Source organism: Mixophyes fleayi, chromosome 3, assembly GCF_038048845.1.
Source record: "Mixophyes fleayi isolate aMixFle1 chromosome 3, aMixFle1.hap1, whole genome shotgun sequence".
Lineage (NCBI taxonomy): Eukaryota > Metazoa > Chordata > Amphibia > Anura > Limnodynastidae > Mixophyes > Mixophyes fleayi.
In genome coordinates this window covers 59,862,345-59,877,440 of record NC_134404.1, presented here as the reverse complement: position 1 = coordinate 59,877,440, position 15,096 = coordinate 59,862,345, and the positions used below count along the sequence as shown (strand labels likewise).

At 44.1% G+C, this 15,096-nt stretch overlaps 1 protein-coding gene across 1 annotated transcript in view; it reads right to left on the bottom strand.

The window, feature by feature from the left end:
* Positions 1–1,628: 1,628 nt before the first annotated feature.
* The window catches only part of LOC142143594 (alpha-1,4-N-acetylglucosaminyltransferase-like), a 50,014-nt gene continuing 36,546 nt past the window's right edge, over positions 1,629–15,096 (bottom strand). Inside the window, exon 3 of the mRNA XM_075201560.1 lies at positions 1,629–2,498. Within this exon, the coding sequence (XP_075057661.1) occupies positions 1,911–2,498 (588 nt within the window). The 3' untranslated portion in view covers positions 1,629–1,910. The remainder of the gene's footprint in view (positions 2,499–15,096) is intronic.

Sequence of the window (15,096 nt, the reverse complement as noted above, 5' to 3'; positions counted from 1 at the left end):
TATTTCTCTTTCAGCACTGACAATGAGCAACGGCACATAGACTGGCAAAAACACTGGCACCTCTCCTGTTTCTGTTTGAGCTATAATAACACAGTACAATGTCTCTAGAGATTTTTAAGAACACTGTCAGCCCTATTATTAGAATTTCTCTTTCAGCACTGAACACTGCCACTTCTCCTCTTTCTGTGTGAGCTATAAATCTTTAGAATATCACTGGAGACTTTGAAGAACAATGTCACCCCTCTTTTCTCTGTTTTAGCTATGATGCTGCCCAACTGCACTGGAGACTGCCAATAACCCTGCTACCCCTTCTCTGTTAAATGGCGCCGGATCACCATGAAGGGCAGTATTTATAGAATCCAATAGTCGCGAGATCCTATGACCCGATGATGAGGTTTTGCCTCGTTTTCAGTTCCGAGAGTGCTTGTAAGTACCGACTACTGAGCCCGAGCATCTCTACTGCTTAGTAGTAGATATGTCAGTTATACTGTCCTTCACACAATTGCCTTCAGCTGAAAACACTTAGATTTTAAAAGAAAGAAATACATTTATAATTTTTTGAGTGTGCTACTCAGAATCTAAGAGCACACTGTTTTCATCTGCTCAGTACTACAGATGGCAGTGATACTGACTTTCATAAAAACACTTGGGGCCTGATTCATCAAAGCACGCATTGTTTGTGCAGCCCGCACTCAGAATTATGCATACCTATCTAGGCTTTGCGTGCACCCGAATTTATCAAGCCACAAATCTGTTGAAACCGAGTACGGCTGAATTGTAGTTCTACAATGTAAAGTAGAGTAAAAATTTGTGTTTACACTTTCATTAACCCTTTTATTGCCCCACAACTACCACACAGGGATGTGGGAAGAGCCCTAGTGCTTTCAGCACGGGGCTGGGTCTCCCTAATTTTTTTCTGGACCTAACTCTCTGGGGAATTCAACCTCGTACTAAACAGCCTGGAGTTGGTTTGTCATTATGACAGGGGGATCCCTTGCTGCCTGTTCCCCTGCTATAGTGCCACCAACCCTCCTGGTTTGCCTAGTACTGGTATTTGTAAAATCAGAGGGACCACGCTTTTTATCCCCCTGATTTCACGGCAACCAGCACTAGGCTGGCAGCACTAGGGTTAATATTAATATGCGCAGGGCCCCCACACATTCTTTTTTTTAAAAAAAATATTTTTCTTTTCCCTTTGCATAGAGCCAACGGGTCCGATGGCTGTAATTCTGCCCGACCCACCAGCTCAACTTAGTCTAGTCCCATAGTTGGAGCAAGAGATATGACAGAAAAGGGAGGTTACTTCCTCAGTTGTAGAGCTTGCTCCAGCCATGGCTACATGGCTCGAGTTTGTCACTCCCCTACTGTTTGTTGACTATGGAAACACACCACTTCCCCTCCCAGAACACTCCCCAATGCAGTAGGCTGTAGTAGTAGTAACTGTCCCTTACGCTCACCTACGCACGGAACAGGGCTGCAGTCACAGTAGTATCTGCCGATTCTGAGCATGCGCAGAGTGATTTTGCATTTGATACGCTCAAAATCAGCACATATATATATATATATATATATATATATATATATATACTGTATATAAAATGAAAATTATTATTATTATTAGCCTTTATTTATAGGGTGCCACAAAATTTGAATATTGCTTAGTGCAAGAATATATGCCTGTATTATGTAATTATGCCTGCATCAATCAAAATACAATAGACCAGTAAAGCCTTGAGTTACTTGCATAAATTCACTACATGGTTACTGATAACTCTTAGTTTACCACACCAGCTTTACGTAAATAACTTTGAAAGAGATCACTGTAGCTGAGATCCACTTTTTCCTGTGCTTCCAACGGGATATGTGGGCATAAGTGTAATGTAAACAGACAACTGCCAAATGGGATCTGTTTAAAGATGAACAGTCTGATTCATTCTAACCGCTGCATATGTAGCAGGACAATTCTGTTTGTAGAGATGTTCCACCAATGTGTTACTACCAGGAACCATAGTTACTTGTCCATGACTCATGTAATTCCACAAGTGCAAAGCATAAGAGTCATTGAAAGTTGGCAATTTTCCCCACACCTGGTAATACCTTCTCCAAGCTGGGTAAGGAATAGGATAAAACCGTTGAGGATTTAAGAAAGTGATGTTTCCACAAGTGATATCTTCTACACTCTTAAAGTTAGGTAAGACACAGTACTGTTTTAGAATACGGCTAAAGAGTCTCGGTCCTTGTTGCCCCCATATTTTGCCATTATAATTGTGAACAAAATCTATCATACTTTTCCAGTTGAAATAATCATGGGAAGAAAATCCAAAAACACCATTGCTGGAAGACTGAGAAGACTCTGCAGCCAGAAAGTTCTTATGTGGGATGGTCCGAATTGAGATAGTGTCAGTGTCCATATAAAGGCCACCAAGTTTCCACATCAGAGCCAACCTACAGCCATCAGCACTGACATGGGTCCAGTGGATTTCTTCTTTTGGATTGACCTGCAAATAAAATTAAAACACTGTTGTCAGTTTTTAATAAATATAGGTAAATATTAAACAAGTAGTGGATACTTTGCTGTTGTTATGTAAACGGATGTGAAAATAAAAATATTTCTACCAAATGAGACAAAACATATTTAAATTTTTACAAGTTTTTATGTTACTCTGCACTGCGGTGTATTATTTTGAAGACTTATCATTCCATTTCAATGCATTTGGCAAATACAATAAAAAAAACAACAACTTATCTCTGTAAAAGCTTAGCGAAAATATCACACACATATATTTATGTTTATATTATAAATAAGCACTGCACCACATATTATAACTAGCATTAGCACCAAGTATATTTAATTATTATGAGGGGCAATCATTTTTTAAATCATGTTTGGGGCAATCTTAGGATTGGGAAACTCTTGTAGTGCACACTTGTGATACTACGGCCTGTTTCATTAAAGCACGTATTCTGAGTGCAACCTGCTTGTGGTATTAAACGCATATATTTTGGCTTAGCGCACTCCCGAATTCATCAAGGCACGGATCTCAAGATACGTTTTGTGACTGGGAAAGTGTTGGAAGGCAGATATTTATCTCACAGGCTCCTGTCTTGGAGCCTGATTCATTAAGGAACTTAGGCAAGAAATTTCTTACTTAAGACTCCTGAACAAAACCATGTTACAATGCAAGGGTTGAAAATGAGTTTTCTATTTTGCACGTAAGGTAAATACTGTCTGTTTTTTTCATGTAGCACACAAATATCAACTTTAAATTTCAGTGTACAAATAAGCTATCAAGTGCTACATGAAAAAACAGCCAGTGTTTTACTTATGAGCAAAATAGAAAACTCATTTTCACCCCTTGCATTTTAACATGGTTTTGTCCAGGAGACATAAGTAAGCAATTTCTTGCCTAATTTCCTCAATGAATTAGGCCCTTGTACATTTTAAATCCCCAGGGAAAATGTTGTGTTTGGAAAAGCTTGTTCAAAGTTTGTTTGTTTTAGCATTAGGCAAAACTGGTAAGAGTCCTTTGGGTTATGAATGGAGAGAGAAGGGCGGGCTCCATTCATATGGCCCATTTTGGGTATTTCAGAGAGCTAGCAAGTAGCTGGTGAATCAGGTATTGCACCTAAAGAGGTGCTTTTAAAAGGATGCTAGACAGTTCATTGTGTCTCTCATAACCTAGGGAGAAGGTCAGATGCTTCCTGAGAGACACTGCAATGTATGACTAGTAAGTTCTGTTATTTTTCTGTGTGTGTGGAACACAAGGTCCATCACTTGAGAGAGGGTGCTCCTCAAGTGATTACTGATCAGGACTTAGACTAGCCCTGTAGCTTGAGCAAGAGATACGGCAGAAAAACAAGTAACTTTGAGATGCTCAAAGCTTGATTCGGACATGGCTGCATGTGCTTGAGTTTTACACGCCCCTACTGTATATTGACTATGACAAAACGCCATTTACCCACCCTATTCACTTCCCAAAATCGTAGGCAGAAGAAGATGGAGCAGATGGAGCGGACAGGGCTGCATTCATGGGCGTATCTCTCAGTTCTGGGTATGTGCAGAGTGATTTTGCGTATGATACGCTCAAAATAATAAAAAGTATGCAAAAGCATTCATGGGCTGTCAGTGTATGCTGAGACTTGTAGTTCCACAGGTGCTTGTACTATAATTGAACAGTATTGACATGCTTTGGAAAGAAAAAAAGAGAAGTGTGTTTTGTTTAAGACACTCTAATGACAATAATACTTCATTAAAAACTCAATCTTTATTTCAGAACATTAAAATAAAAATTGGAATTTCTTATGTTCTTATTAAAAAAACTTGTAGCGAAATATTAAAATGTGAATACCAAGTAATGCCCAAAAAAGAAACTATTAAAATAGGCAGAACTATGCTGCCTAGCCGTGACGCTGTTCAGATAAAGATAAACCTTATTATATGTTCTTAAGATATACTAACTGTGTAAGGCAGTTCAGAATTGGTAGAGTTGGATGAGACTGCTTCCTCTAGCAACCAGGGGAATGGTCTCTCCAGCACAGAGGGGACCAAAGTTACTCAGGGACCCAGGCAGATTGTGGTGGTAGGGGATTCAATTATTAGGAAGGTAGATAGGGCAATCTGTTACCGGGACCGTGCATGCCGAACAGTGTGTTGTCTCCCGGGTGCTCGGGCTCGGCATATTGCGGATCGGGTGGACAGATTGTTGGGAGGGGCTGGGAATGACCCAGCGGTTTTGGTGCATGTTGGCACCAATGACCGAGTTAGAGGAAGAAGGGGTGTCCTAAAGAAGGATTTCAGGGACATAGGTCGCAAACTTAAGGCAAGGACATCCAAGGTAGTATTTTCGGAAATACTACCTGTGCCACGCGCTAGTCCAGGGAGGCAGCGGGAGATTAGGGAGGTTAATGCGTGGCTAAAAGATTGGTGTAAGAAGGAGGGTTTTGGATTCTTAGAGCACTGGGCTGATTTCTCGGTCAGTTGCCATCTTTATTGTCGTGATGGATTGCACCTGAATGAGGAGGGGGCTGCAGTGCTAGGGGAAAGGATGGTTAGAAAGTTGGAGGAGATTTTAAACTAGGCTCCGTGGGGGAGGGGCAAGCAAGTATTTATGGGATAGACATTGAGAGTAGTAAGGAGGAATTTAAAAAGAGTAAAGTGGGTGGAGAGGGGGGAAAGGGAAGCATAGCCGATAAGGAGCGGCCTTTTTTAAAGCAAAAAGAAATACCTAAGGGAGGCAATAGACTTAAATGTATGCTTGCAAATGCAAGAAGCCTGATAGGTAAAATGGGGGAGTTAGAACTAGTAGCAATGAATGAGCAGTATGATATTATAGGTATTACTGAGACCTGGTGGGATGATACACATGACTGGGCAGTCAACTTGGAAGGCTATTCTCTCTTCAGGAGGGATAGGGTCAATAAAAGGGGAGGAGGAGTATGTCTTTATATTAAGCCAGAATTAAAACCAAGTATTCAGGAAGTTATATACGAGAATATTGGTGATAATATAGAGGCATTGTGGGTGGAAATATCCAGCGGAGGAAAAAGTTCAGAGAAGTTTCTGATAGGGATATGCTATAAACCGCCAGATATTAGTACGATTGAGGAAGCCCAACTTCTAAAGCAAATTGAAAAGACTACACAACTAGGTCAAATTTTAATTATGGGGGATTTCAATTATCCGGACATTGATTGGAGTACTGAGACCTGCGGTACAGCTAGGGGAAATAGGTTTCTGAGCACGCTAAAAGACCATTACATGTCCCAATTAGTAGAGGAACCAACTAGGAACCGGACTATACTGGACCTAGTAATAACAAACAATGTAGACGTAATATCAAATATTCAAGTAAAGGAGCACTTGGGAAACAGTGATCATAATATGGTCTCATTTGAAATTAGTTTCCAGAAACAACAGTATAAGGAATCAACTAGGACTTTAAACTTTAAAATGGCAAATTTTAATATGCTAAAGGAGTCTATAAAGAGCATAGACTGGGACAAAGCCTTTGAAGGAAAAAATACGGAAGAAATGTGGGCTGTCTTTAAAATGTTGTTGGAAACATACACGTATAAGTTCATTCCTATGGGAAATAAATGTAAAAGAATTAAGTCTAAACCAATGTGGCTAAATAAAAAGGTAAGGGAAGAAATGCAAAGGAAGAAGCGGGCATTTAAATTGTTTGAGTCTGAAGGGTCAGAGCAGTCCTTCCATAGGTACAAGGAATGTAATAAAACATGCAAAAAGGAAATTAGATTGGCTAAATTAGAAAATGAAAGGCACGTTGCAAAAGAAAGTAAGACAAACCCCAAAAAGTTTTTTAAGTATATAAATGGCAAAAGGATTAAAAAAGATAATATAGGACCCCTAAGAAGTGAGATGGGTGAATTGATAAATGATACTAAGGAAAAAGCAGAGGTATTAAACACGTTCTTTTCTTCAGTATTTACCAGAGAGGAAAAAATGGCAGGAGTAATACATAAAAATGGAAATGAAACCATGCCATTAATTAATACTTGGTTGTCAGAGGAAGAAGTCCAAAGGCGACTGAAGAATATTAAGATAAATAAAGCTCCAGGTCCAGATGGCATACACCCAAGGGTCCTTATGGAGTTAAACTCGGAAATAGCTAGACCGCTATTCTTAATTTTCAGAGATTCAATCTCATCAGGCTCAGTACCAAGGGATTGGCGAATAGCAGATGTGGTGCCGTTGTTTAAAAAGGGGACGAGATCACAACCAGAGAATTATAGACCTGTAAGCCTGACATCAATAGTGGGAACACTACTGGAAGGTATTTTAAGGGACAGTATTTAGGATTACTTGGTACGCAATAAAATTTTTAGTGGGAATCAACATGGATTTGTGAGGGATAGGTCATGTCAAACTAATCTAATTAGTTTCTACGAGGAAGTTAGTGGGAACTTAGACCAGGGCAGGACAGTAGATGTGGTCTACTTAGATTTTGCAAAGGCCTTTGATACAGTGCCACACAAGAGGTTGGTTTACAAAATAAGGGAACTGGGTCTAGGAATCAAAATTTGTACTTGGATCGAAAACTGGTTAGAGAATAGGGAACAGAGAGTTGTGATAAATGGAACATTTTCTAATTGGTCAAAAGTCTTAAGTGGAATACCTCAAGGTTCTGTGCTGGGACCACTCCTTTTTAATATATTTAATAATGACCTTGGTGATGGTTTAGAGAGTAAAGTTTCTATTTTTGCAGATGACATTAAACTCTGTAAGGTAATAAAATCAGAGCAAGATGTAGCTTCTCTACAGAGTTACTTAAAAAAACTGGAGGATTGGGCGGCCAAATGGAATATGAGGTTTAACACAGATAAATGTAAGGTTATGCATTCAGGGATCAAAAACAAGAACGCAATCTATAAATTATATGGAATTAATTTAGGAGAATCTATAATGGAAAAGGATTTGTGTCACTCACCGGACCGTGAGTGCCTCTTCCCGGACATTTAGGAACCGTGGCCGTCCTCCATCCTGAGGGCCTGCGCATGCGCAGCCCTCTCCTATACTTCAGTGTATGTCCCTTTAACTCAATTGGCAGATCAGGCAACACTCCCTATATTAAGCACCTGTGGTCAACACCACGTTGCCTGATCTTGGAGTCTCATTCCCCATGAGCCTCTGAAGGTGTTCCTGTGTTTCCTCGTGTATTCAGCTCTGCTGATTCCTGTGGTTTCCAAACCACTTCTACCTCTGTGGTTTCCTAACCACTTCTACTACTGTGGTTCCCATACCACTTCTACCATCAACTGTATCATCGTGACTGTTTGCTGATTCCTATCCGCCGCCTCCGTGCACTACAGTCTCCTATACCACTTCTACCATCAACTGTATCATCGTGACTGTTTGCTGATTCCTATCCGCTGCCTCCGTGCACTACAGTCTCCTATTCCACTTCAACGCTATTATATTCCATTGTGACTGTTTGCTGATTCCTATCCGCTGCCTCCGTGCACTACAGTCTCCTATACCACTTCTACCATCAACTGTATCATCGTGACTGTTTGCTGATTCCTATCCGCTGCCTCCGTGCACTACAGTCTCCTATACCACTTCAACGCTATTATATTCCATTGTGACTGTTTGCTGATTCCTATCCGCTGCCTCCGTGCACTACAGTCTCCTATACCACTTCTACCATCAACTGTATCATCGTGACTGTTTGCTGATTCCTATCCGCTGCCTCCGTGCACTACAGTCTCCTATTCCACTTCAACGCTATTATATTCCATTGTGACTGTTTGCTGATTCCTATCCGCTGCCTCCGTGCACTACAGCCTTCTCTCCTTATCCACTCACCTGTTCATCATCAAGTCTGTGAGCTGACTCCTAGCTGCTGCCTCCGTGCACTGCAGTCTCCAGCTTGCAACTCGTCTGTGTTCATCATCGTGACTGTGAGCTGATTCCTATCCGCTGCCTCCGTGCACTACAGCCTCCAGCTGGCAACTCGCCTGTGTTCATCATCGTGACTGCTAGCTGATTCCTATCCGCTGCTCCTGTGCACCTCAGCCTCATCTCATCTCTCCCGTGGGTCCGCAGAGTCCTGCTGCCGCTGCCAGTCCTATCGTCCATCTACTGCTGATCCGCTCTCCACGCCTTCCTGGTTCCCCTGGTCGCTACCCTCCTGTCAGCATTGGATTCGTGTCCCTGTTGGTCTACTTACCTGTGCGCTGCACCTACTAGACTCCTGCTTCTTACATCCAGGGACTTCTCATCCTGTCGGCCTCCTGCCGCCCAGGTATCACTGCACTCCTGTCTGACTGCCTTCTGAACCACGGTATGCATACTTCTCATTGACTGTGCTGGTGTATTGCATACCTTGCTGGACTGTGTTGGTTCTCCTCTGGAGTCTGCAATCCGCTGAGTCTTTTGCCATCATTGACTGTGTTACCTTGTGCTGGATTACTTCAGAGACTTCCTACATTTGCAGACCTGTTCAGTCATTTATATATATTGTGCATATTACTGTGGATCGTGTTTAATGTGCCCGTGTACATCCTGTGTTGCAGTCTCTCCCCGTACACCTCCTCACATATATTTTCAGTGGTACAACTTGCTGAAGGCAGACCACTGATTCCTGTTCCGGTATCACCTGTTCCATTCCTCTCACATAGCAGTGGTACAACTTGCTACCGCAGACCACTGACTTCCCTGATACCTCCACTTGGATTCCATTCCTTCACTCAGACAGCGGTACCACTTGCTATCCGCAGACCGCTGACTCTCATCACCTCCTCGTTTCTGTTGGACATTCCTCCTCACTATAGCAGTGGTACAACTTGCTAACGCAGACCACTGACTACCTCCACTTGCCCTTGTCCATACAGTTCCTCGTGTATTATTACCTCCATATTACCAGTGCTGCTAGTCATAGACTTTCCTGAGCATCTCATCATCTACTATTGCCTGTTCCGTGATCACCCTGCTACCAGAGTACACTATTACCATCTACATTGCTCTGGTAAGCTTACCACCTGGTGATCCCTGGGTAAAGACTCCTAGTGCCCGTGACAATTTGGGAGTGCTCGTAGACAGTAGACTTAGCAATAGTGCTCAATGTCAAGCAGCAGCTGCAAGGGCAAACAAAGTATTGGCATGCATAAAAAGGGGCATAGATGCAAGAGAAGACAGTGTAATTTTGCCACTGTATAAATCGTTGGTAAGACCTCATCTTGAATATGCAGTACAGTTCTGGGCACCACTCTATAAAAAAGATAATTTGGAACTAGAAAGGGTTCAGAGAAGGGCGACAAAATTGATAAAGGGTATGGAGTCATTAAGTTATGAGGAAAGGTTAGCCAGTTTAGGCATGTTTACTTTAGAAAAGAGGCGTCTAAGGGATGATATGATTACTATGTACAAATACATTACGGAGAGCTTCATGGGAACTTTTTACCCCAAGGACCATACACAGGACACGTGGACATCCCCTAAGGTTAGAGGAGAGGAAATTTCACAACCAGCAAAGGAAGGGGTTCTTTACAGTAAGGGCAGTCAAGATATGGAATTCATTGCCAAGGAAGGTTGTGATGGCAGATTCAATAGATATGTTTAAGAAAGGGTTAGACAAATTTTTAGCGGAAAGGTGTATCCAGGGATACGACCGTTAATTTAAAATAAAGGATAGTAGTGGATATAGGGTAAAAATTGGATTGCAATATTGAGTCTGGGGGGATTTTCAAAATTGAAACAGATTGGCAGTTGCTTACTCTGGATTAATTTCAAATATAAGTGCAGGATCGCAGGAGATCCAAAATAGGTTGAACTTGATGGACTGGTGTCTTTTTTCAACCTCATCAACTATGTTACTATGTTACTATTATTTATAAATAATGAATAAACAAAAAAGATAGAAATGGCGCTATGACACAATACCAGTACAGAAATAATAGGTATTCCAATATTAAAATCTAGAACTGGTTCCTTGTTATATCACACTTCCCCTGTGCGGGCGGCTGCCAATCCTCTAGGCCAAGCGGTGTGGCAGGAAGAAATCTAGAAAAAATGGAGGAGGAGGCGCACAATAGTGTAGTACAGTATTGTAATGGTGCTAAACAGGAATCCAGAAAAGGAACCTAATCACCAAAGTAGAGTGAGCCAGAAATTTCCACCATATAAACACCCACAATTATTGGTGTGGATGAAAGTAAAACATATATGGTGAGGAATCACACAGAGCCACGTATCACTCAGATTAGTCCCATTAAACAGTGTGCTAGATAGGGAGACACAGGTCACACTAGTGCAGATATATGCGTACCAGAAGCCAAAACTTTGAGGCTTATCTGTAAAGATGTCCTGTAGACTGTGATGGTTAGGTCACTCTCCAACCACAACGGATCAACCAATTGATTGTGATCTCCTTGATCTCTCTGATCACAGCTGTCTGTTGTTGCTGTGTCCCTATCTAGCACACTGTTTAATGGGACTAAGGTCCCTCTCTCCCCACTGTGGAGGGGGGAGAGGGGGACATTAACTGTGGGGGAGAGGGGACATTAACTTTGGGGGGAGGGGGACATTAACTGTGATTGGGGGAGAGCGGGGGACATTAACTGTGCTTGCGGGAAGGGGAGAGGGGGACATTAACTGTGCTTGCGGGGAGGGGAGAGGGGGACATTAACTGTGCTTGCAGGGAGGGGAGAGGGGGACATTTACTGTGATTGTGGGGGGGGGGGAGGGGGGGACATTTACTTTGGGGAGGGGAAAATTTACTGTGATGAGGGAGTGGGGGGGAATGTACTGTGATGAGGGATAGGGGCGAATGTATGGTGAAGACGGAGGGGTGCACATGTGAGGAGGGGGGCACATGTGTGGGGAGGGGGGCACATGTATGGGGAGGGGAGGCCCCACCAGATTAATTAATACTGGGCCCCACAGTTTCTGATGGCAGCCCTGCCTCTCAGTGCTGGTTCTTCTCATCAGACCCCTGACCTGGAAGCAGCTCATGCACTCTGCTGCTGCAATCACCTATTACCTGCTCCACTTGTTAGTGGTAACTTCTGCAGATCATCACTGTCATCTCTCCAAGCGTGCTGCTGTAACTCACCTACTACCAGCTTCACTCGTTAGTGGTGACTACTGCAGATCATCGCTACCATCTCTCTAAGTGTATTGCCGCAACTCACCTACTACCTGCTCCACTCTTTAGTGGTAACTACTGCAGATCATCGCTACCATCTCTCTAAGTGTATTGCTGCAACTTACCGACTACCTGCTCCACTCGTTAGTGGTAACTACTGCAGATCATTGCTACCATCTCTCTATGAGTATTGCTGCAACTCACCTATTACCTGCTCCACTCGTTAGTGGTAACTATTGCAGATCATCATTACCATCTCTCTAAGTGTATTGCTGCAACTTACCGACTACCTGCTTCACTCGTTAGTGGTAACTACTGCAGATCATTGCTACCATCTCTCTAAGTGTATTGCTGCAACTCACCTACTACCTGCTCCGCTAGTTAGTGGTAACTACTGCAGATCATCGCAACCATTCTTCCAAGTGTGCTGCTGCAAATCACCTATTACCTGCTCCACTTGTCAGTGGTAACTTCTGAAGAACATCGCTACCATCTCTCCAAGTGTGCTGCTGCAAATCACCTATTACCTGCTCTACTCGTTAGAGGGAAGCAGGGCCGTTCTGGCCATCTGCCACTTCTGGCAAATGCCAGAAAGGCCGATGGCTAGATGGGCAGGCCCGACTCTACTTGGCTTCCTGGTCGCTGGGTCCTCCCCAGGACTTGCGTGAGAGGTGAGAGAGACAGGGGGTTAGGGGATGCTGGGAGAGGGGGGAGAGAGCTAGGGGGGAAAGGGGGTGCTGGGAGAGGGGTGAGAGAGACAGAGGGGATGGGGGTCCTGGGAGAGGGCTGAGATAGCCAGGGGGGAAGGGGGTGCAAGAAGAGTGGTGAAAAAGCCAGGGGAGGTGGGGTACAGGAAGAGGGGATGAGAGTCAGGAGGGAAGAGGTGAGATAGGCAGGGGGGAAATGGTGCAGGAAGAAGGGTGAGAGAGCCAGGTGTGTAGGGGGTGTAGGAAGAGGGGTGATAGAGCCTGGGAGGTAGGGGGTGCAGGAAGAGGGGTGAGAGAGCTAGGGGGAAGGAGTGCAGGAAGAGGGGTGAGAGAGCCAGGGGGGAAGGGGGTGCTGGGAGAGGAGTGAGAGAGCCAGGGGGGAAGGGAGTGCTGGGAGAGGGGTGAGAGAGCAAGGGGGGAAGGGGGTGCTGGGAGAAGAGTGAGAGAGCCAGGGGAAGGGGGTACAGAAAGAGGGGTGAGAGAGCCAGGGGGGAAGAGGTGAGAGAGCCAGGGGAGAAAGGGTGCATGAAGAAGGGTGATAGAGCCAGGGGGGTAGGGGGTGCAGGAAGAGGGGTGAGAGAGACAGGGAGGTAGGGGGTGCTGGAAGAGGGGTGAGAGAGCCAGGGGGAAGGAGTGCAGGAAGAGGGGTGAGAGAGCCAGGGGGGAAGAGGTGAGAGAGCCAGGGGGGAAAGGGTGCATGAAGAAGGGTGATAGAGCCAGGGGGGTAGGGGGTGCAGGAAGAGGGGTGAGAGAGCCAGAGAGGTAGGCGGTGCAGGAAGAGGGGTGAGAGAGCCAGGGGGAAGGAGTGCCGGAAGAAGGGTGAGTGAGCCAGGGGGGAAGGTGGTGCTGGGAGAGAAGTGAGAGAGCCAGGGGGGAAGGGAGTGCTGGGAGAGGGATGAGAGAGCCGGGGGAAGGGGGTGCTGGGAGAGGAGTGCGAGAGCCAGGGGGTTAGGGAGTGCTGGGAGAGGGGTGAGAGAGCCAGGGAGGAAGGGGGTGCAGGAAGACATGTGAGAGTGCCAGGGAAAAGGTGGTGCAAGGGGTAAGGTGAGAGGGACAAAGGAGAAGATGGTGCAGAGGTATAGGTAAAAGAAAGTGTAAAGGGAGAGACATCTTAAGAATGGGAATGTCAGGGATGCAGCCATCATAAAACACAAGTAGTAATGAAGAATGGGAATGCACAGAAGGGACAAATGTTAAAATAACAAACCAAGCCTTCATAATCCATTCACTTATATTTTCCATACTTCTAAATTTCTACTTCGACCACTGCCCTCTGTTCCTGCTCCCGACTGTCTGTGTGAGCTGACAGCTGCAGATCCCTCATCGCCCAGCGCGCCCAGTAGGAGAACAGAACACAGAATGCCATAATCGTGTAAGTTCATATATTTTCTCGTGTGCAATGTGTTTTTAACCATCCTTGCTTGAACTGGGGGCACTACTGTGTATCCTATGACGTTTAAAACACTATGTATTGCTTATTATTGTGCTGTAATGTGTCTTGCATATTTATCTGTACAGAGATTTTTAATTAAGAGGAAAAAACACTGCTTGTCATAAAGTTTATCTGTGATTGTGTCAATATATCTATTGTTTGCATTGTAAATGGTGCATTAAGCTGTTCCTGTGACTCACACTATCAGTATCTGATATGCTGTACCAATTTTTATTTGTGAATGAGTTTTTGTCTGTGCAATACTAATGATTTGGGGGCACTACTATGGCGTAATGTTATTTGGGGGCATTATTGTGGCATAATATGATTTGGGGGCACTATTGTATGGTATATGATTTGGGGGCACTACTATGCCATAATATGATTTGTGGGCACTACTGCATGGCCAAATATGAATTAAGGGCAATACTATGTGGCATAATATGACCTTGGGGCACTAGTTCATATTATGTGGCATAATATGACCTGGGGGCACTACGGTGTGGCATAATATGAACTTCTGCCAAAGGCAAGTTTCTCATTGTTGAATATGACGGGGGCCCAAAGAAGTTGCTGTACTGGGTCCCAAAATTCCTCTTGTCGGCCCTGCCTGTGAGTCAAGGGGGTAGAAGTATCCAGGTAAATAATCTAAATGTTTCCTATCTAATCAAACTGATGGATCACCTCCAATTATCTCTCACCCACCTCCTCTATCCCCCTTCATTTCTATACTGTTTTATTTAAAATGAATAGAAAACACATATATCCAGTTACTGTAGTAAAAAAAATGTTTTTGCTGTAGAATACTTTTAACGCAGCCGTGTGGGTTCAAATGATCATTCAATAGTTATGTTTTTTCTGATATATTTGGTAGAGTTTTATTTCACGTGGAATGATTCAGAAAAATTCTGCCATTACTATTTAATTGAGGGGAAAGGGTACCTGTTACCTATATGTGTATAAGTATTCTGTTGTTGCTATTTTGAGGGAGATTTGAAAAAAGCAAAACATTGGTTTCTTACAGTGGCGCCTGTATAATTGGTGGTATTGCTGTAGTATGGGGTGGCGTGGTGGTGGCAATGTTGTAGTGCGTTTGGGGCTTAGTATTGCTAATAAGTAGGAGAGGGTATTGCTGTAATGTGGGGGGTCATGCTGGACGCTGTAATGTGGGGGGTGATTCCGGTTGCTGTCATGTGGGGGGTGATGCTGGTTGCTGTAATGTGGGGGGTGATGCTGGTTGCTGTAATGTTGGGGGTGATGCTGGACGCTGTAATGTGGGGGTGATTCCGGTTGCTGTCATGTGGGGGGTGATTCCAGTTGCTGTCATGTGGGGGTGACGCTGGTTGCTGTA